This window comes from Lepisosteus platostomus, chromosome 7 (genome assembly GCF_059453375.1).
Source record: "Lepisosteus platostomus isolate fLepPlt1 chromosome 7, fLepPlt1.hap1, whole genome shotgun sequence".
NCBI lineage: Eukaryota > Metazoa > Chordata > Actinopteri > Semionotiformes > Lepisosteidae > Lepisosteus > Lepisosteus platostomus.
This window is the reverse complement of record NC_142617.1, coordinates 45557678-45578660: the sequence shown is the minus strand read 5'-3', so window position 1 is coordinate 45578660 and position 20983 is coordinate 45557678. Positions and strand designations below refer to the sequence as shown.

At 39.1% G+C, this 20983-nt stretch overlaps 1 protein-coding gene across 1 annotated transcript in view; it reads right to left on the bottom strand.

Annotated features, from left to right (window-relative positions):
- Window positions 1–20983, bottom strand: part of cemip (cell migration inducing hyaluronidase 1) — a 78896-nt gene that overhangs the window by 10782 nt on the left and 47131 nt on the right. Inside the window, exons 11-20 of the mRNA XM_088640725.1 lie at window positions 19657–19848; window positions 11731–11900; window positions 11193–11402; window positions 9014–9219; window positions 5734–5803; window positions 2888–3016; window positions 2059–2144; window positions 1688–1819; window positions 516–551; window positions 35–190 (exon numbers count right to left, since the gene is read on the bottom strand). Coding sequence (XP_088496851.1) covers window positions 35–190; window positions 516–551; window positions 1688–1819; window positions 2059–2144; window positions 2888–3016; window positions 5734–5803; window positions 9014–9219; window positions 11193–11402; window positions 11731–11900; window positions 19657–19848 — 1387 coding nt within the window. The remainder of the gene's footprint in view (window positions 1–34; window positions 191–515; window positions 552–1687; window positions 1820–2058; window positions 2145–2887; window positions 3017–5733; window positions 5804–9013; window positions 9220–11192; window positions 11403–11730; window positions 11901–19656; window positions 19849–20983) is intronic.

Here is a 20983-nt window from a genome sequence, read left to right as displayed (position 1 = left end):
TTTTCTCGTCAATATTCCGGGTCCGAGGACTTACACTCCTCTCGGGAGGGTCCTGCCATTCGAGTCGGGACCCCCAGGTCCCCAGATCCGGCTGTCAGGCATGGGCATCCCTCTGTTCTCACTCTCCCCAACAAACAGGGAGTTCTTCACCTCCTGCTTGGAGCCGTCATCATCGGGGAAAGTCCCTCCACTGCAGACAAGCAAATCCAGGAGAGTTCAAAGGTCAAAGAACAACATTTAAATGCTTTTCTCAAATGGCGGTGACTATGTGGAGTAGAAGTGGTGGAGTGCTCGTTTCTATGGAATTAACCTGCTTTAAGAAATCGAAGAAAGTTATTTCCCATGACATTTCTAAAGTCCATTTAAAGTAAATGCAGTATAAAAGCTGCATTTTTAACGCTGTATAAAATAGCCTGCTTTTTAAATACAACTTCTAAAACAGAACATGGAAATTTCTAAGAAAGAAAAGAATTAAGAATAAGTAAATAAAATGAAAGAAAATCTCAAATATCTACCTTGCGAGAGTAAGGCCAATTCCATTGTCTGCAAATCTGATGAAGAGAAAAATCAGAGTAAACATTTTGTGGAGGAATGGGACAGTTTAACATTGCACACTAAGACAAAGGAATAAGATGATAAAACACTAAAATGCCAATCTGTAAAAACAGATAAAATAATGGTAAATGTTTCCCTGTGCAATATAGCAGTGGTCTTATTTATAAATTATTAAATTAAATCTTTGATCTAGGATTTTAGGCTTTTATATTATTATAGTCTGGGGCGTTTTTGTAGGGTTTAATTTTTAAAATAGAACATGCCAAACAACTCCACACAACAATTACAAAAAACAAAACAAAAATGGGGATCACTAGAAAAAAAAGAGGTGGAGGTGCTCTCACACTGCCTTAGAAGACAAGAGGAAGCACCTGACCTGCACTGTTTTATACTAGTGCACTATTATCTAGTTATACTTCTTCACTTTAGAACAATTTCTACAAATGAACACAACCAGCTGTGGTTCATTTCAGTTTCTGTCCTAACCTTGCCAGAAAGAAGTTTTTGGCTACTGTTAAACCCTGTAGAAAAGACACTGCGCCTGAAGATTTACAGTAACTTGGGATTCTTTATTTAGCAGCAGGAGTCCTGGGCTTGGCACAGTCATAACAGTCACATCTGAAATAACATTAGTTACACAAAGCCCAAAGGACACCGTGCATACACGATACACACGAACAGGGACACACTGAGTGCTTCTGGAATGTGGGGAGTCAGGGGCAGCCTTCATCTGGAACTGCCAGTTTGGTGCTACACACAATCTACATATACATTTAAAAAGGACAAGCTTCTGGATTTTTAGAGAAAGACACATTATTATCCCAGGCATCCCAATTAGGACTATCACCCCTTTATCCATCCCATGTGAATCACATTGGTGGGGGACTGATTGTAGATAAGAACGACATGCAGTGAAAAGAATAGGCCCCTTGTGGTGACTGAAACTTGCAGAGCTTTTAAATTGTTTATTTGTGCTGAGCTTTACAATATTAACAATTTGTTAGAAAATTCTGTTTGCCTCCAGCAGCAGGCCCAAATGAAGAGCACTGCATTGCTGTGAGGGAATCGATTCTCTTGTTGCTGAGTGTGTCCAGGTCTCTGTAAAACCTGCAGAAAGCAAACTGCAACTCACTGGCAGGCATCGAGCCACACATCCCCTCCACGCAGCCATGCGCCGTGGTCCTGGTTCTTAAAGGCGATGAAACGATGGATCAGCGCTGGCACCCTGGGCTTGCAGGGGTCCGAGTCCCTGTGAGGGCTGTATCTGTCCAACCACAAGGCAAAGCACGTAACATCACTGCTCTGCATTTCTCAAAGGGAGTATCAGCACAGCTATTGAAACAGTGAATCATGTTCCCTGAGTAGAACTGTTCCAACAGGAGTCCTCATATTTCAAGTGACACTGGCTAAGAAAGACTTGAAGAAGTCTAGCTCGTGGTGAACATGTTGCTGCAGTGAGGGGTGAGAACAAAGCAGGGCAAAAAAAGAGTGTAATTTCCTCACCTTGCTCCGATGAGGGACAGGAAGGGTCTCTTGTCCTTGGCGTTGGCCTCTGTGGTTTTCACACCATTGTCCAGGATCATGCCAGCCTGAAACAGGTGATCAAGGCTCAACCCTGATGACAATGAAGAGCTAAGGCCCAGCTCACATAAAAAGGAAAAAATCTGAGCTTCATATGGGGCAAGCTGACACTGACCGTCTGATAGGTGGCAGAAAAAAAGGGGACTGACATTACTTTTTATTGTCCAGATACACATTTCTTCTCTCCGGTAAAATGACTAATATCTTGAGCTTTAGATTTAGGTAGAAATGTGGAGTTCAGATCTTTATTTATGTACTCCATTAAAGTCCTATCTGAAAATATAGTGAAAGCTACAAATCTCCACTCTGTTTGGACCTCATTATGCTCACCCCATGCTTCTCTGCTATAAGCTGTTACTGCCCTGAGCAGCAATGTAATTGTCTGTGCCAAAAACCGATGCCTCTGCATTATAATGCCTTTTCAATGCATTTTATCCTTCACTTTACAGATTTTATTCTTGTTTTATTACAAGGAACAGCAGAAAAGAAATAAAAGAGTTTCTATAGATTGTAAAGCAGTACAGAATGAGAATCGTATTGCAAAGATCTGGAGCAATATTTCAGGATACAACCAAGCACAAATATAGGTCTTGTTGCCAATTACACTCTAGAAAAACAGTAAAAACCAGCAGGTCCAAAGGAGAACAGAAAGTCTATCGTGTTTTGGGGACATCCTCCTCCTCAAGAGAATTGCAATGTTTTAATGTATGTTTCTCCATCTAGGCCATTCTGCCCTGCTGTGCTGACTCACCCTGTAGTTGGAATGTGCCCTGTTGTTTCGGAACTGTCCCAGAGGAGTGTGCTCTGTGCGTCCTGGCGCATACATTCCTTCTGAAGGGCCAGTGGGCACGTGGTGGAAAATAAACCAGAACCCAGTCTCCTGCAAAAACAAAGCAAAGGACCGATAAAAGACACTGGAGAAAATCAGGAACTCCATAACTGGAAGGCAAACAGACAGACAGTCATATATTTATAATGAATACAGTGCCTTGCGAAAGTATTCGGCCCCCTTGAACTTTTCAACCTTTTGCCACATTTCAGGCTTCAAACATAAAGATATAAATGTTTTATTTTATGTGAAGAATCACCAACAAGTGGGACACAATTGTGAAGTGGAACGAAATCTATTGGATTTTTGAAACTTTTTTAACTAATAAAAAAATGAAAAGTGGGGCGTGCAAAATTATTCGGCCCCCTTGCGTTAATACTTTGTAGAGCCACCTTTTGCTGCGATTACAGCTGCAAGTCGCTTGGGGTATGTCTCTATCAGTTTTGCACATCGAGAGACTGAAATTCTTGCCCATTCTTCCTTGCAAAACAGCTCGAGCTCAGTGAGGTTGGATGGAGAGCGTTTGTGAACAGCAGTTTTCAGCTCTTTCCACAGATTCTCGTTTGGATTCAGGTCTGGACTTTGACTTGGCCATTCAAACACCTGGATACGTTTATTTGTGAACCATTCCTTTGTAGATTTTGCTGTATGTTTGGGATCATTGTCTTGTTGGAAGATAAATCTCTGTCCCAGTTTCAGGTCTTTTGCAGACTCCAACAGGTTTTCATCCAGAATGGACCTGTATTTGGCTGCATCCATCTTCCCCTCAATTTTAACCATCTTCCCAGTCCCTGCTGAAGAAAAGCAGGCCCAAACCATGATGCTGCCACCACCATGTTTGACAGTGGGGATGGTGTGTTGAGGGTGATGAGCTGTGTTGCTTTTACGCCAAACATATCGTTTTGCATTGTGGCCAAAAAGTTCGATTTTGGTTTCATCTGACCAGAGCACCTTCTTCCACATGTTTGGGGTGTCTCCCAGGTGGCTTGTGGCAAACTTTAGACGAGACTTTTTATGGATATCTTTGAGAAATGGCTTTCTTCTTGCCACTCTTCCATAAAGGCCAGATTTGTGCAGTGTAAGACTGATTGTTGTCCTATGGACAGACTCTCCCACCTCAGCTGTAGTTCTCTGCAGTTCATCCAGAGTGATCATGGGCCTCTTGGCTGCATCTCTGATCAGTCTTCTCCTTGTCTGAGCTGAAAGTTTAGAGGGACGGCCAGGTCTTGGTAGATTTGCAGTGGTCTGATACTCCTTCCATTTCAAGATGATCGCTTGCACAGTGCTCCTTGGGATGTTTGAAGCTTGGGAAATCTTTTTGTATCCAAATCCGGCTTTAAACTTCTCCACAACAGTATTACGGACCTGCCTGGTGTGTTCCTTGGTCTTCATGATGCTCTCTGCGCTTTCAACAGAACCTTAAGACTATCACAGAGCAGGTGCATTTATACAGAGACTTGATTACACACAGGTGGATTCTATTTATCACCATCAGTCATTTAGGACAACATTGGATCATTCAGAGATCCTCGCTGAACTTCTGGAGTGAGTTTGCTGCACTGAAAGTAAAGGGGCCGAATAATTTTGCACGCCCCACTTTTCATTTTTTTATTAGTTAAAAAAGTTTCAAAAATCCAATAGATTTCGTTCCACTTCACAATTGTGTCCCACTTGTTGGTGATTCTTCACATAAAATAAAAAAATTATATCTTTATGTTTGAAGCCTGAAATGTGGCAAAAGGTTGAAAAGTTCAAGGGGGCCAAATACTTTCGCAAGGCACTGTATATATATAATATACTGTATATATAAATGAACCAGTCCACATTTAAAAATAAAAAGTGTAAGGACTGTAAACATTTTGTATTTTTATAGCAGTGGGTCAAGAAATATTATCTGAATGTCCACTTGGACCCTGTCTCAGAAACACAGGGCACAAGGTGGAATTACATGCTGGATGCGGATGACTCCATCGATGACACACACAGAAACTATTAAGAGACCCCGGTCAGCCCAGCCAGCATGTCTATTGAAAACAGGAGGAAACTGGAGCTCTTAGAGAAAACCCAGATGTGAAGCTGTAGGCCTTATCACCTGGCCAGCGCAACACGCTACATTAGAATATATTTGATTTAATTGTTTTTTTATTGCAAGCTTCTATGCAAAGAGACTTACACTAGAGGTTAAATTATATTTCGACAAATACTTACAGAAGGACCTCATTTGTACATTAAATATACAAAGAAAGAACTCAGTTACTTTTTCAAAATAACATGGAACCTTCTGGTAACAAGGCCTTTACCACTTAAGGCTAAGATAAACTGACCAGTCAAGAGTTTATTTCTCTTGATGTAGAGGATCTAACTATTTTAAGGGAACCACAAATGTATACTTTCATATTTCAAAACTGACAAACCACAGAAAGGGTTAAATTCAAAACTGATGCTCAGCTCTTATGTTCTTTGGAAATACAGTTTTGAAAATAAAAATAAACTGTGGTGCATAAAGAACAGTGACAACAACAGAAAAACATTTTATAGATATATTTGTTAAGCTTGATTATTGCATGCTGGATTTATGGAAACATAATGGATTTATTCAAATGCATAATTAGCTGCTTTAGAAAACAAAAGCAATATAGCGTGGATTAACATCACAAGTCTTCAGTCGCATGCCTGAGACAAATGAATCATATTCAGTGGTTCTGTAACGAGCCTCAGAAGACTCAGCGTCTCCTGAATGTAAACAGACAAAGACAGATTCTACTCACCTCAGAGCCTGCAGCTGCACAGTTGATGAGGTTGTTATTAGGGTTAGCCATCCAGAAAGTGGAAGTAGCACTGCAAAGACAAACATGGTATTTGTTTTGATTCAGTGCTTTCTGTTTTCTATCTTACTTTCTGTTCAATATTTTTCTCATTTGGAAAGGACTTTGAAATCTCCTAATATGCCACTGTTTAGATTATGCAGTAGGAGACTTTTAACAGGAACATATTAGTCCTGTCCAGGAGGAATGGGTGCAGAAACTCCTTGGTTATTTGTTTTAGTTGTAGAGATGGACAGCGAGTCTGAATGTTGTTTTCAAACTTTCCGTCATTTGTTATAAAAGATACCTGTTAAGCTACAATAATACATTTTGTTGTCTGAGCCATCCTACTTCTTGTCCCAGTGTGTCCTCTAAAATCTCATCAGGATCCTGGTAATGGCTCAGATAAAGGGGCTATAGTGGCATTTTTTGCTTTGTGTGTCTGTCTCTTACTCTTCCAAAATATTCCAACTACATATTATATTCCACAACTACAACTCCTGAACAGAGCTTTTATTTAATTCGCCAACAATTGCCTGTTCTCTTGAGGCTGCCTGAAGTGTCACATTAGCCAGGTCCGTTGCTGCATTCAGTGATGCACCAAAGACAGGATAGATGCCTTCTAGAGAACATCTACAGTATATTGTGAGAAGAGGTATTTATGAATGTTGGCTGTGTTTTAACAATAATGTGCCTCCAGTATGGCCTCAAGGTGAAAAATAACATTACAAAACAGATTCTAAATGGAAATCTTTGAATGTCGATGGGGTTACAGTGGTATTTAGTATCTGAATTGTAGAGCAGCAATATACAGTCACAGAGAAAATACAAATTTAAAAGGGCTATTACTTTACATCCCATCTGCTAATCAGCTGCATATATGAAAAAGTTCACATTAAATCCTTTTTTAATGAGTTGTGGTTTGTCTAATTAGCTGCGGTAAAATAGTCAAATGACATTAACAAATTATTGCTGCTTCATTACCACAGGCATGATTAAATCGAGCTAGACTATTAGTTTTGCTAAAAGTGTGGGATCTCTCTGTCTCTACAGCTAAACCAGAAAAAAGTGGAATTATTTTGTATTGAAAGAAACTGAATTAAAAAATATTTTACATTCAACTTGCTATATTTACTAAGTGAAATAACACGATGAAAATGATCTCCAACATTTAAAAGAACATCAGAAAGGTTATGAACGAGATTAGGCCATTTGCCCCTTCCCAGCTTTCAGAAACTGTTTTTCAGAAACTCAGTCTTATCTTCACACACACACCCTGGTATCAGTAGTTTACTGTCTGATGATGAAGATATACACAGATGAACAGACATTATGCTGTCCACTATTAATGCTAGAATAGTTTAAGTGGCACCATTTATGAACTACAGACTCTTAAAAGTCTTCTGCATTCTGAGTTATTTTGGTCTAATAAAATAAACTGATATGAGAAGCCCAGGTGAACTAAACAGGTTAAATTCAGACTCAGTTTCCATGGGATCTGAGCACATTTACAATACTGGATTGCAATTCAAAACTGTAGCAGAGGGAAGCTCAAGGATGAGTTTCATTATCACTTTTCAAACACTCTTCCATCAAAGGTAAATATTTGCAAAGCCAGTAAATGCTGTTCATATGCATGTAAATTAGCCTTTTTCAGTTCCTCAAAACTTGCTGCCAAGCTTGGCAAACACAAGCGAGAAAGTCGAGTGGTATCTTTTGCTGACAGACCACCACAGTAATTATCCGACGTGAGAGTTTTGACAGTAGACATGTTTCTTCCAAGCAGACACCCATTATATAGGCTACTGGTAGTGAAACAAAGAGGGAGCAATGTGGATATTTCATATTGAAATGTTATTATATATTTCTTCATTGTCTGCCGCTTTTTTCATTACTCTACTGGAATGTGAAGATGTGAACATTAAACACATTTTTCTCAGATGTCACAGCATAGGAGTAAACTGAAAAATCAATGTGGTGCTTGTGATTTAAATTGCATTGGTGCATGTAGGCAATACATGTCTGAAGAGTAATCCAGATTGACAGCATTTTCTACAGACAATGGTCAGTGTCACTGACACAATCCTGACTGTCCAATGTCACAAATATTATTTCATACACCTTTTCCTTTCCTCATTTTAAATTATTAACCAAAGTCTAAAATCATCTCTTTATTTTTTGGTCATAGATATGATCACAATTGGGTAGTTAAATAAAAAAAATCAGAGGCTAAAGAAAGTCATACCTGTCCTAACTGAGGTTTGTCTATATGGTTTTGGTGGTACCTTATATAGGAAAGGCAATTCAATACATTGGAAAATGTGCCAATATCCTAAAATCTGTCTCATGACAGGGCACACTATATACTAACACTGTTTCCACATGCTGTGCTGCTGGAATCATGCAGAGAACACACTGTAGAGCAGCATAATTTTCACATGCATTTAAAGAAAACTGAGACATCACACCTTAGAATCTTGTTTTATCATGTATTAACTTAGAAGACTACTTGAACTTCACTGTTTACATTGAAAAGCCTTAAAGTGAAACATTAATCTTGAACATAACACAATACAAATACCCTTCTTTGTAAAACCTATTTTAAAATAGTTATGAAAAACTTAGAATCATAATGGTTGATGTGAGATTAGAAACAAATGTAATTTTTTTAATAAAAAGGAGGCAGACTATGCCCTTAACTAAGCAGAAAAATTTCAGATTCCTGAAAATTCCGAATTTTATTATAATTATTTTTAATCCTTTCATAGTGTGATTGGCCTGTTGTACATTAAGTTAACTTTCAAACAATATCTGAACTTCACGCAATCTGATTATTTTATCTGTAAACTACAGCTTTGCAAATTCGGGATGATTCAGTGTTGTACAGTATAGAAGATCAATGAAAGTGACAAAAGCAATTTTTAACATCACAGATTTAGCTTGGAGTTTACCTAGGGTGCCAAGTTCTATCACATAAAGCCACAAGACAAGTTATAAGCAAGACAAGGGGCCTTTTGGTTGCTAGTAGCAAATATATCTAATGATTTCATCCAGATATTAAATGAAATACATGAAGCCTAGGTATTGGTTTTAAAAGCAGGGCTGAGTAGACTGTTCAATACTCCCACAACCATTTCTGTAAAGAAGTGCCTCCTGCTCCCACTTTTAAATTGTCTTACACTGATGCTCACAAAAAATGCAAACCTGGCCATTTCACCAGGAGAAATCAGTGCCTTCCACTTACCTGCAGTCCTGTCTCGGATTGGCAACATAGCCAGGGTAAGCTCCGTCAGTGATGTCACGGCACATCTTACTGTCTCTGTCAGAAGGCAGGAGGGTCCCAGCCTTCACAAGGAGTCCCAGGCAGTGGTCAAAAGTGTTTCTCTCCTCAGGGCCATCCTCCGTGAAAAAGCAGTGCCCAAGGGCATTGTAGCCAACCACGTCCTTAACCTGCAGAAAGGATGCCCCCTTTCATTTCTATCTTTTCTTTAAATTTCGTGCTTAAGGTTTGCACGTGATTAGTAAGTGCTTTTGTTGCAAAGAAATATCCATACATACAGTGTCCTCCTAACATATTTGGACAACAATGTCAAAACTCAAACAGTTTGATTTGTAATATTGAGATCAATATATGAATGATAAGTACAATATATTAAGATAGAACGATAATTTATTGATCCTGTGAGGGAAATTGCAGAACTGCATACATCCAAACATCTTAAAACAAAAACATTTTATTCAGTTATTCTAAGTGACTCTGTGCATTCACTTTGGACATTCACCCAATTCCAGGGTGTAGCTTCAGTTTGAAGCAATAACTACAAGTCTGTGACTAACTGAGCTCACCAAACTCAGTTGTGCGATCATTTGAGATGCTGTGCCAAGCCTCTGCTGCAGCTGCTTTGAGATCTTGCCTATTCTTGGGGTGTTCTGACTTAAATTATTTCTTCGGCATGTAAAATGCCTAGTTGGATTTAAATCTGTAAACTACTTGGCCAACCTAAGCTTTTTCACTTTTTTCCTGTGGAACTCTTTTGTATCATTGTTATGCTGCATGATGAATTATCGCCAATAAGTATGGAAACATTCTTCTACATAAGCAGACAATAACTTTCTGTTAACTCAAGACTTCAATATGTTGCTGTCATCACTAGTTACATTATCAGTAAAGATAAGTAAACCAGTTCCTATAGGCAGCCATGCACACTCAGCAAAGAAAGAGTTTTAAATTTCTTTTTTAAAATATATATTTAAAGTTACCCTGGATAACAGTGTGAGCTAATAATATTAAAAAAACTTGGTGTTGTCAGTCAATGTGACCTCTTACAGGAAGCTGAGAGTGAAAGGTCTAGCAATGATAATCCATTAGTGAACAAGAAATTACACTTTGTTACTCACATTAGGGGTGAGTCTCATTAGAACTCAAAATAAGACGTTAAAGTAAAACTTCTGTCATTAAAGATTATAGATTGGAAAAGAAGAACCGAGAGCAAGCCTAATGGATAATTTAAGGTGATGGCTGATGTGAGATCTGAAACATAGACATTTCAATTCTCTGCTTAACCTTTCCGAAGAACTTAAGAATGCCATAAAATAGGCAGTAATGTTATCTTCTGTCCCTTCAGGACACTCTCACGGCATCATGAACTACCGAGCTGACTTAATTTAATACTCCAAACTAACAGATGGCTGTGGTTGTATAATCACTGATAACCATAATAACACAGCCAGCATACCAAGAGCTCTCATTTACAGACAAAGATGCTACACCAGAGACCAGCAAAGACAGAGATTTTCATTATTAACTCTTCAGGGCTGCACAAATCTCCTGTGAAGGAAATTTATTCTAAAAAATACAATACACTGAAGCTGTCGGGCAACGTCATGAGAAATTCAAGATGAGAGAGTTCCATTTTGTAACAAAATAAGCAGATAGCCATCCTACAAGTTGAGCGTCCTGTGCTTGACATGTGCATTTGTCTCATTATTTTGTTAATATTTATTCACCTTAATAGTGTCTGGAATGTATTTTAGGTGTAAATCCCAAGGAAGATTTTTTTCAGGATGTTGTTTTCAGTGTGTCCTGGTTACAGGAGGAAAATGGAAAGGAAAAAAATTGCTTCCCTTTCTATTAAACCTCAGTAACTGTCTAGGTGCAGTATATTAATCCTTTTTTTTCTCTTCAGAACTATGGGAATACATAATAGGCACTAAATAGTTTAAAAATGTAATAAAATGATCAATTTTTTTCTCCTTTAGCTCAAAATATTCAAATAAAAAGCCACAATCAATGATTCTAGCAAGTGGTCTGATATATTTTTCTGGGTTTCTAAATTTGAACGGGGCTTTGACGCAGACATGCAGACAGCTGTCATCTGCTGCTCAGGCTGTGGAAGCAGTCATTAATCACGGACGACACTCACCAGCAGGCCGTTAGAGCCGTGCACGGTGACGCAGCGGGAGAACGTGTGATGGACGGAGACGCCCTCCACAGAGGTGGGGGGGTGATATCCCCCTTTCTCGTCCACGTCTCCGTTCATGTGGAAGTGGATGGGGTAGTGGCCCATGGACTGCTGCCCCATGTGTTTCAACTCCACCCCTGCGATGTGGGCCGCCTTGAAGCCACGCTCCACCTGGAGGTCAGTGGGGAAAGAGAGTGAGGATGGAGGGGAGATCATCCAGCAACACCTTGTTTTTCCAGGAACAGAGTCAACCCTACAGTTTGAAGATGGGTGGATGATCAGACTAAAATTTACAGCATCAGTAATCAATGCTTGCCATTTGCCCAGCACTCAACCTTATTGATGGCAGCTAAGGTTAATACAATTATTGAAGTAGAACATATATTGTGCCAATTAAAGTGTCAAGCCTCTCTTTGAATTCCGATTTAAATTAATGTTTTTAATGTGAGGGTTACCTCCAAATACTTCCATATTTGAACTGCACAAAGTCACACTCTACCTTTAAATGCCCTCCAAAGGTGTCGAAGTCAAAGAACTTGCAGGCATCATTTCCATAGCACTTGGTCTCCATCTCCCCCATTATCAGGATATTTCTGGTCAGGAGCCCCACCTCAGCTCGCATGTCAACCCCATCCACCTCCTCCCCAATATGCAGATACATGGGTTTGCCTGCCAAACATGAAGCATGTATATAAAGACTATAGCATAAGTCATACATGTACTGTAGATACCTCAAGTTTAACACAGTGAACAATGTAGGAATAGTTAGAAATGTGAGGCGATCATTTGGTAGTTAGCAGTTGATTGATTGAAGGATCACATCCAGACACTTTTTGAAAGTGGCCTCAATATGAGCTTCAACAACATGGTTGGTTGTTCCATAGTCCCACAACCCTTTGTGTAAAGAAGGGCCTCCTGTCCTCTGAGTTTCAAATGCTCTTTCACATTGTTTCCACAGTTGATCCCAAAGCCAGCAGCCATATCGCCCTGCAACTCACAACTGGCAACCCACTGAAGCTAAGCAGGCGTGAGCCTGGTCAATACCTAGATGAGAGACTTCCTGAAAGGGACACTATACTGTAAAAAGGTGCCGTCCTTCAGATGAGACATAAAACTGAGGTCCTGACTCTCTGTGGTAATTAAAAATCCCAGGGCGTTTCTCTAAAAGAGTAGGGGTGTAACCCCAGCATCCTGGCCAAATTTCCCATTGGCCTTTACCAATCATGGCATCCTAATAATACCCCTCTATGAATTGACTTCATTACTCTGTCCTTCTCTCCACTAATAACTGATGCGTGGTGAGTGTTCTGGCACACTGTGGCTGCCGTCACATCATCCAGGTGGGGCTGCACATTGGTGGGGATGGAGGGGAGTCCCCATTACCTGTAAAGCACTTTGAGTGGAGTGTCTGTAAAAAAAAGCTATATAAGTGCAAGCAATTATTATTAATTACTATAAAGAAAACCACTGGGTTAGCTTTGCCAAGGACATTTTGAAAATTCGGACCATGTAGCCTTCTCTGATCAAGACTAAAAAGATTCAGTTCCTTCAGACCGTCAGAACAGGGCTGAAAGTCTTCAGCGGTGCTGTCTACAGAAATCTGTGTACTCTGTACTCTGGCAGAAAACACGGGGTATGCAGATTGTGCAATGGGTTAAAAATGTTTTATTGATTGTGGACGGTCCTGCAAAGACAAGTCTTACAGACAGAGAGGCTGCAGCTGTTGCCCTGCTCTGGCTTGCACTCAGTCAGAGGAACAGCTGTGGAGAGAGAGTGCAGTGCCAGGCTGAGTGGCCTAGATAATGAAATGGATGGAACGCCGGAGGTCAGGCTTGGTTTAGCCAGTCAAGGGAAAGCTCAGCATTCACTTTTTCCATTGCGTCTTGCAAAGAGGCTACTCCTTTCTGGGCCAACCCACAGCCTGGGCAGCTTTTATAAAACAGAGAAAAGGGGTTCATGACAGAAGATGGTAGTCTGTTTGCCAAACCTCTCCAAGGAAAGCCTGACTACAGCATATGAACTGCAGCCAACAAAAGCAGACAGTGAAATATGCAGAAGATAAAACTCATAGCTCAACAGTCAGTTCTTACACCCTGTCCCAGGGTGAAATCTTAGAAACTTTGCTAAAGGCTGGTGCAAGATGCTTAATTCTTTTTTTCCCCTATAACCTCATTTAAAAGTCAGCATTACATCCAGCTTGCCTTCTTTTTTGATGAAGTGCTCCCTGGTAATCATTTTTATTTAGCAGAAGAATATGGCTGTCTCCAAGCCTAAGGCAGAACTGCACCATTTGCATTAGCACTGGTTGAGCATATGTGTTGACTAGGCACTAGACAGATGGACTCCATCAGATTCAATAATTATTCATAAGTAATATTGATTACATGGCGTAGGACTGAGGCAAAATAAGCTGAAAGCAATTAAAATGTGTTGATATGAAGTGGCAGCTCTTTCAGGATTGATGACTCAAAATTAACATTGTTCATTCCAGTTTTGTTTCAAGTCTTGTTGCATCGGGTCATTATATCCAAAGACATTGTGCATTAGGCAACTAATACATTAGTAAAAGTACATAAACTATCACACTAAAAAGCCAAGACAAGTACAATTCGGAGTTACAGTACTTACTTAGCCTTGCATAAGTTTCAAGTTGCACTGGTGTACAATTTTTTTTTCAAGGAAAGACATTCAAGAATATCAGAAATTCTAGTTATTTTTAATTGTCCTATTTCTTTACTGACATTTATCTGTAGATTCCTAGTATTACAAGAGTTCAAATTAAAAGTGCTATTGCTCACTTCTGAGAAAGAACCCCCTTTCAGCCCTGTAAATGGCATCACCAATCTTTCTGGAATAAACATTTCGCAGATGCCACTAGCTCCTGTGACATTGCTTGAGATGAAGGCTATATTTAGGGATGCTTGGGCTGTCTCCAGAGAAAGTCTATTACCTGCGTAATGTGTGAAACACAACAAACTCTTTCTCCATTGCCTTACAGCTGTAGATCACTCCAAATTAATCACATGGATGTGTCTGAGAGTAGAACCCCTGAGGATGTCAGCTCCGATGAAGAGAAACTTATTTTTTTGCAATCTCCAGTGGACTGTCTCCCATCAGTACTCCTTATGTTTTTGAACACCTCTTAAAAAGCGTACATCTGCGACCAATGGTTGCCTTCTGCAGATATCCAGATGCATGTCTACAATGTCCAACTGCATATACAATCTTTCTTTAATGCATACTTGCTTTGAGTTGAGGCCTGGCGTGAAATGATCTACTGGAGGGAGGAATAAAAAATCAACAGAAGAATTTTGTTTTTGTAACTAGACCACTGTTTCCAGATAGAAAATAAAAACATATATGGCTCCCACACACGACTGTTTTAAACACACATTTTGTGAAGTGTTCTAAAGTTGTTTGGGCACACTTTGTCAGGCCTCTGTTCTTTCATCAAGCTTGCTTCTATCCATTATAAGTTAGGGAGGCCGTCTGTACTGTACTTCTGACTTACAGTAAAGAGTCCCGAGCAAACAGAAGCTATGAAACATCAGAAGCTGAAAGAACAGTCTGTGTCAATACAACAAGCCATTAACACAATAATTCAGAGCACAAAAAGATTACATTTTTCAAATTAACTGAACCCTTTCTGGTTGTTAATTTCAAAACTGTAATGTAACTCATGGAGGATGGCCAGAATATGTATCATATAGTATTGGTGTCAATGAGAGAAAATATAGTTGCCCACTTTATCTCAAATGAGACTGTTCTCTACTCATGATATAACCTTTTTTCCTTTTTTGTATACTTATTTTGCAATTGTCACAAAATCTCTTGGTTCCGGTTACCTGCAGTACTGTAGATTTAGCGGCTATGATTAGGACTGGATTTCTTCAGCAGGGAAACAGTTTTTTGTACTCAGAGACACATAGGCACTTGGTCCTCAGCTTCCTGAATGCGTTACTAAAATTAGGAATTTAAAATTATTAAATGCTCATCTGCGTTCTTTCCTAAGTCATTAAATATCAGATTTCAAACGACAGAGGGGTTAATGCCAAGCAGGTTGTGCTGTTCTGCATCCAAGCAAGTCCACTGATGTCAATAGATGTTTCATGGCTTAGTAATTAGCCTCAACTTTGCTACAGCCAGAAGCAACTCTCAAACAATATAAAAATAACCACAGGCAATTTCATTTTTCTATTGAAGCACTCTTAACAGCCAAGACTGACAAGTGTTCCTAATTGTGTATCACTGCAGGGCAAATATAGGCAGTACTGCATTGTAAAATAAAAAAACAGAGTAAGAGGGACAGATTAATGTAATATGTTATGTTCAAGAGGAATAAAAAGAAGACAGAGCTGTCTGCTCTCAAAACAGACAAAATCTCATCCAAGTGGAAAGATGTCAGAAAAAATTACATGCAACTTTGAATAAAATGGTGAAAAAATAAAGATAAAGTATTCTTCTGGAGTTTCAGTAAAGCAAAACTTGCACAAAGGGTGACATTGTTTGTCTTAATTCACATTAGGAAACCTAGTAACACTAATAGATTTTCCATTTAAGTTAGGGAAACATTTGATTTCCCCATGTTTTACAGAGAAATGAGAATAGAGATTTAAACACTGTCCTAAGTAGTACCCTGCCATGCATCACATATATGGCAGAACTTAGATAATCTGTAACCTGTGAGAAAAAAATCACTTTACCAAATTAATTTGCTATAATACTTTGAATGACTTAAAATATCTAACACTATACTAAAGACCTCCAGCTAAGTTCTTTTAATCAGAAAATCTGTTTAAAATAAAAGCAGAAAATGAATGAAGCCACTCTTGTTGCAGTGGCATAAAAGAAAAAAAACTACTTCTGATCAATAGAGATTGTGACCGAATGGTTGAATTGCTGCAGAACTGTTTAAATGCAGAACATCCATCCCTGATGAAGATTTAACAAAAATTGGAGAGCTGTTTTCAGTTGCCAGCATGAATGTTTAAAAATAATCAAATCTCTCGTAGTGTACCTTGTAATGCTGGGGCCCTGGGTTCCAAACCTGGGGTGCTATCTGTGTGGAATTTATATTTTATATGTTCTCCCTGTGTTTGTGTGGGTTTCCTCCAGGTGCTCTGGTTTCCTCCCACAGACCAATGAAATAATGGCAAGTTAATTGGTTTGGGATAAAACTGGCCCTAGTTTGAGTGTGTATCCTGAGATCGACTGGTATCCTGGCCAAGGGTGTATCAAGAATTACAAGGATTTATTTTAGAGCCCATGAACACCAAAAGTGCTTGGGGGCAATTTACAGCGTAAAACCAATATCGCACAAAACATTGTGCAATAAAATCAACAAAACCTTAAACAGAAATGAAGAAATAAAGATGGAGATATGGAACAGACAACTTAAAAGCCTGACTAAACAGATGTGTCTTGAGTCTAGATATAAAAACTGTAAAAGAGTCTTCATTAATCACAGGGTGGCAGGGTTCCAGAGCTCTGGAGCACGGTGACTGATAGCACGTGCCCCGCACTTGTACCTGTAAGAAAGTACCACAGTACTTAAAGATGTGTCTCAGCAGATGGAAGGCTCTGCCTGCTACAAAGGGAGAAAAGGGAAATGCCAAGTATTGTGGGGGTTTGGCATATAGGGCTATAACATTTAACAAAACTTCTGAACTGAATGTCTAAAGGGGAGCCATGAAGACGTGTCATTAATGGGTTGATACGCTCACAGAGCCTTGAATGAAAATAAGTTGAGCAACTGAGTTTTGGACCATATGACGTTTTTTAGGGAGCAGATAGGGAGACCACTGTAAAGGCTATCCTGCCTTTTGCCTGTTATTTGCTAAGAAAGGCTCCAGCTTCCCTGTGACACTATATTGGGTAAATCAGTTGGAAAGTGGAGGGATGGAATATGATTTTTGTAGTACACAAAGCAGTGCAATGGCAATAACCAATTCATTCATTTCTGTTTGTTTTGCAATCTCCCATTAGCTGACTCTATTTAAAAGGAAACTGGGAAGAATTATGTAATTAAGATAATGGGTGATTTGGTATCAATTGGCAGTGGAAAATGGATAACCTGAGGTTTATTTTCCATCTGACTTGCTTATAAACATGACTTTAAACGGAACAATAACTTGAAAAAGCTCAATACACAAAACCAACTGTTCAAGGGAGAACTGCAATGCTATTTTTATATTTCAGAGTTAGAAAGAATCAGTATTAATGAGTGCATTTCAAACCACAATAAAAGTCAAATGTGCACAGTAACTTGTAAAACCTCCAATTTGCAACACAAAATAGATTAAATTTTTAGGTATGCCCAGCACCATATTCTGCGATTCATAATGAGGCAACAAAACGTCTGGTGATGTGAAGCAGCCCTAATACACTGTAAGGGTGCTGGTGAAAACATCCCTTTTAATCCAATTGAAATATTGCTCTCGACTTTGACCTGGTTTTATCTATAAATACTACTTACTTTTTAACTCTGCAAGTACATCATTTTGGAACCTTTCTACAGTGAAATGTTGGCTGCACTACCTGTATTCACTTGTTAATCATATCACATTGGCTCTTACAGTGACAAGTGAGCAGGAAGGGCCACATCATGTCACAATTTATGGGAACTCTCGCTCTCTCCCGTGGTGAGACCAGAGGTTTGTGACGACATGGCGACTAACAGTACAAAGTTCACAGTCTTGTGTTTTTTTAAAAATTTGTAAAATTCTTTTATAATGTTTAATGATTTATTAACAGTTCTAAGAAATTGGGACTGCAGTTCCCCTTTAAAATACATTTCTAAAGATTATTTAAAATAAATCTTTAGTAATGTATCTTCAAACAGTAACAAGTAGGCTGAAAGGGAAAGTGTTCAGACAACTAAAGCAAGAATGCCTAGATAAAAGTAGATTGTACTTTGTACTCCAAGTTCTAAGTTTAATATGTGGCAGGTAAAGTGAGGGTTATGCTGCTTGCTAAAAACAGGGCTTATCATTATGGTTATACTTTCAGACATGCTTTCAAGAATGGAATTAATTAAAGAGTATTTCCAAAATAAGTCCACCATAGGATTAAAGCAAGACTTCCAAATTGCTTTAAAAGATCACTGAGATGAGATGTCTTAAATATGAGCTTACACTGCATTAACATTTACTGCATCAGTAGTTCTATGTAAAAACAGTCCTTATCAGATAGCTTCTTTTTCTCTGAAAGGTCCCCAGGTAGGAAAAACATTAAAAGTTTTTGCAATTTCAGACCAGTGAGATTTTTGAGAATATTCACAATTTCAGTTACAGGGTAATATTGTGCTTTGTCCCACAATGTACTGTGGAACCATACATATTTTCACACCTAGAGCTCCTGCCAACCCTCATAATGTTCATGTTATGATTCTATTTCCCAAGCTGTTGAACTCAATATCCAGAAAAAAGTCAGGCTGGACAGGATTCTTAAATTGGTTCCTAGTGATCACCAAACAGGAAGGTAAACTCTTTAAAAAGTCAGTAAGACCTTTTTCCTCCTTCAAGTTCTACAATTATTTTTTTGTGTGCAGACCTCCCCGATTCTTTCCTCCCTTCCTCTTGGACAGCACTGGAAAGACAAAACATCCCACAGCAGCCCGGCGTCCCCTCCAGCCACTCCAGCAATATTCCCAGGCCTTCTGGAAGCCCAGGAGCCTCCAGGCCATCCAGGGGTTAGTGGTTTCCACAGGCTGCTCCAGAGCAATCAACTCCAGGGAGCATCATGATCTGACGCAGGCTTTGAAAACTGACGTGCAAATCTATGTGCTGGCTGTTATAAAGATTCTCATCTAACTGAATTTCTAGTTGCACTAATTTTAGCTTCTTTCTCAAACTCTGCAAACCTAATTGGATTGCTCCTTCCCTCCTACATGGTGTGGTATAAGAGAGCACATGGGACCAAGAAACATGAGGTAAGAAATGTGCAAGAGAACTGACACCCAGTTAGGCATGTCAACCAACAGCTTGGAAAAACACAAGGAAACTGCTTTTTATCAGCCTATTTGAACCCAGTGAGTTTTTTTTTCCCCAAAGGACAACATTCAAAAACTGAGGCACAGTGTCAAAATAAATTACATTGACTATATTGTATCTAATTCTATGTCTTAATACTGAAAATAAAGTAAACGTAGGGTTAAATCATTGCTTGTCCTATAAAACTTCATTATCCAGCTTTTTAAAATGTTGTCTGAATACTCCTTCAATGGCATTGCTAAGAATCATACAGGCACCGGAAACAGTAAGTTGAGTGTATGGAACACTGAAATAAATGCATGACAATAAGGAAAACAGATTATAGGAACATGATAATGAAAAAAAAATGTTTTACCTACAAATCTCCTTCGATTTTATTATGACCATTACTGTTCACAGGGTCAAGCCCTGTGAGTAACTCTCTGGTGACGTACCTTGCACTCGGACCTGGTTGGCCATACAGCCAGGGCAGGGCAGGAGGGTGAACTCCTCTGCCTGGTACATGGAGTAGTCCGTGCTGGCCACCACAATGGTGTCTCCTGCCTTCCAGGTTCTGCTGTCATCAGCCAGCTCCAGGATCGTGGTGTTGGAGTGGGTATCGATTGTTATAGATGCCTGGGGCTTCACTGCCATCAGAGTCAACACAAGAGAAAATGTTTCCAAGCAGTATTAATCAAACTGTACAAAAATAAAAGTCTGAGACTTTTTTTTATCCTTTTACTTCAAAGATGAATGCAGGTTTAGACAGAAAGCTAAAGTACTAAGGTTAGCACTTTACACAAGACTTTTACACAATATATTATTTTTCTAAACAGCTGAAGAAGACAGTTCTGAAATGACACGAGACGCTTCATCATTTGAACCTCCTGTATATTTGTGACAACTTTGGGTGCTGGCCACCTCTCTAAGGCTCTTTTTGCTTGTCCTCTGGCAAGATGGATGTGACTGTACACTGGTGCTTTTAATATGGACGGTAATCCTGTATTTTCTTGTCTGATTAGCAGGGCTTTCTGGATATCTTAAACACCACCAGACTTCAGGCCTCAAAACAAAAAAGAAACTTTTGCTCCTTCTGCTGGATCTCTACCAATGCTTTTCCTTATCTTAACCTGGAAGGCTAATCCAATTACCAATGTTTACATATCACACAAATCTTTTTTTTCTTTCAATAATTTAAATCCATCAAGATTTTCTTCAAAAAATCCTTCCTTATGTGACCATCAATCTGTGCCAAACCAGCCTAAGTCTAATTTGGGATCTATGAAAAAGGCCCTTAGCTCAGCTTTGTCCTCCTTTTATACACCCTGAGCACAGGCCTCCACACCTGTGCTCAATTAACTCAGGGCAAACATCTTATTGGCCTCAGTAATGTGTGTCTAGAAGGGAAATTTGTTTTTTCTACTCCTTTCTGAATATCTATGCCTTTGCCCCATATGTTGAGACAACAATATATAAGCTTTTCAATCATATATTTGCACACTTCAAGCTACTGGATGCATTATTATGTCAATCTTGGTGTTAAGAACAACTATCATTGTTCAATTCATTTTGTGAGCTTTAATTAACTTAAAGGCAAAATGTATTAAAAATTGTTACTAGCCAGTGGACCAGCAAACCCATATAATATCATATCATAAATGTTGCAGGTAGCTCAAGTGTAATATACCACATGTAAATGTATGTCAGGAAAAAGCTTTTTCCACACTGATATCAAAGCAGCAAATCTCTCAACATATTTGTAGTGAAAGACAGCAGTATAGA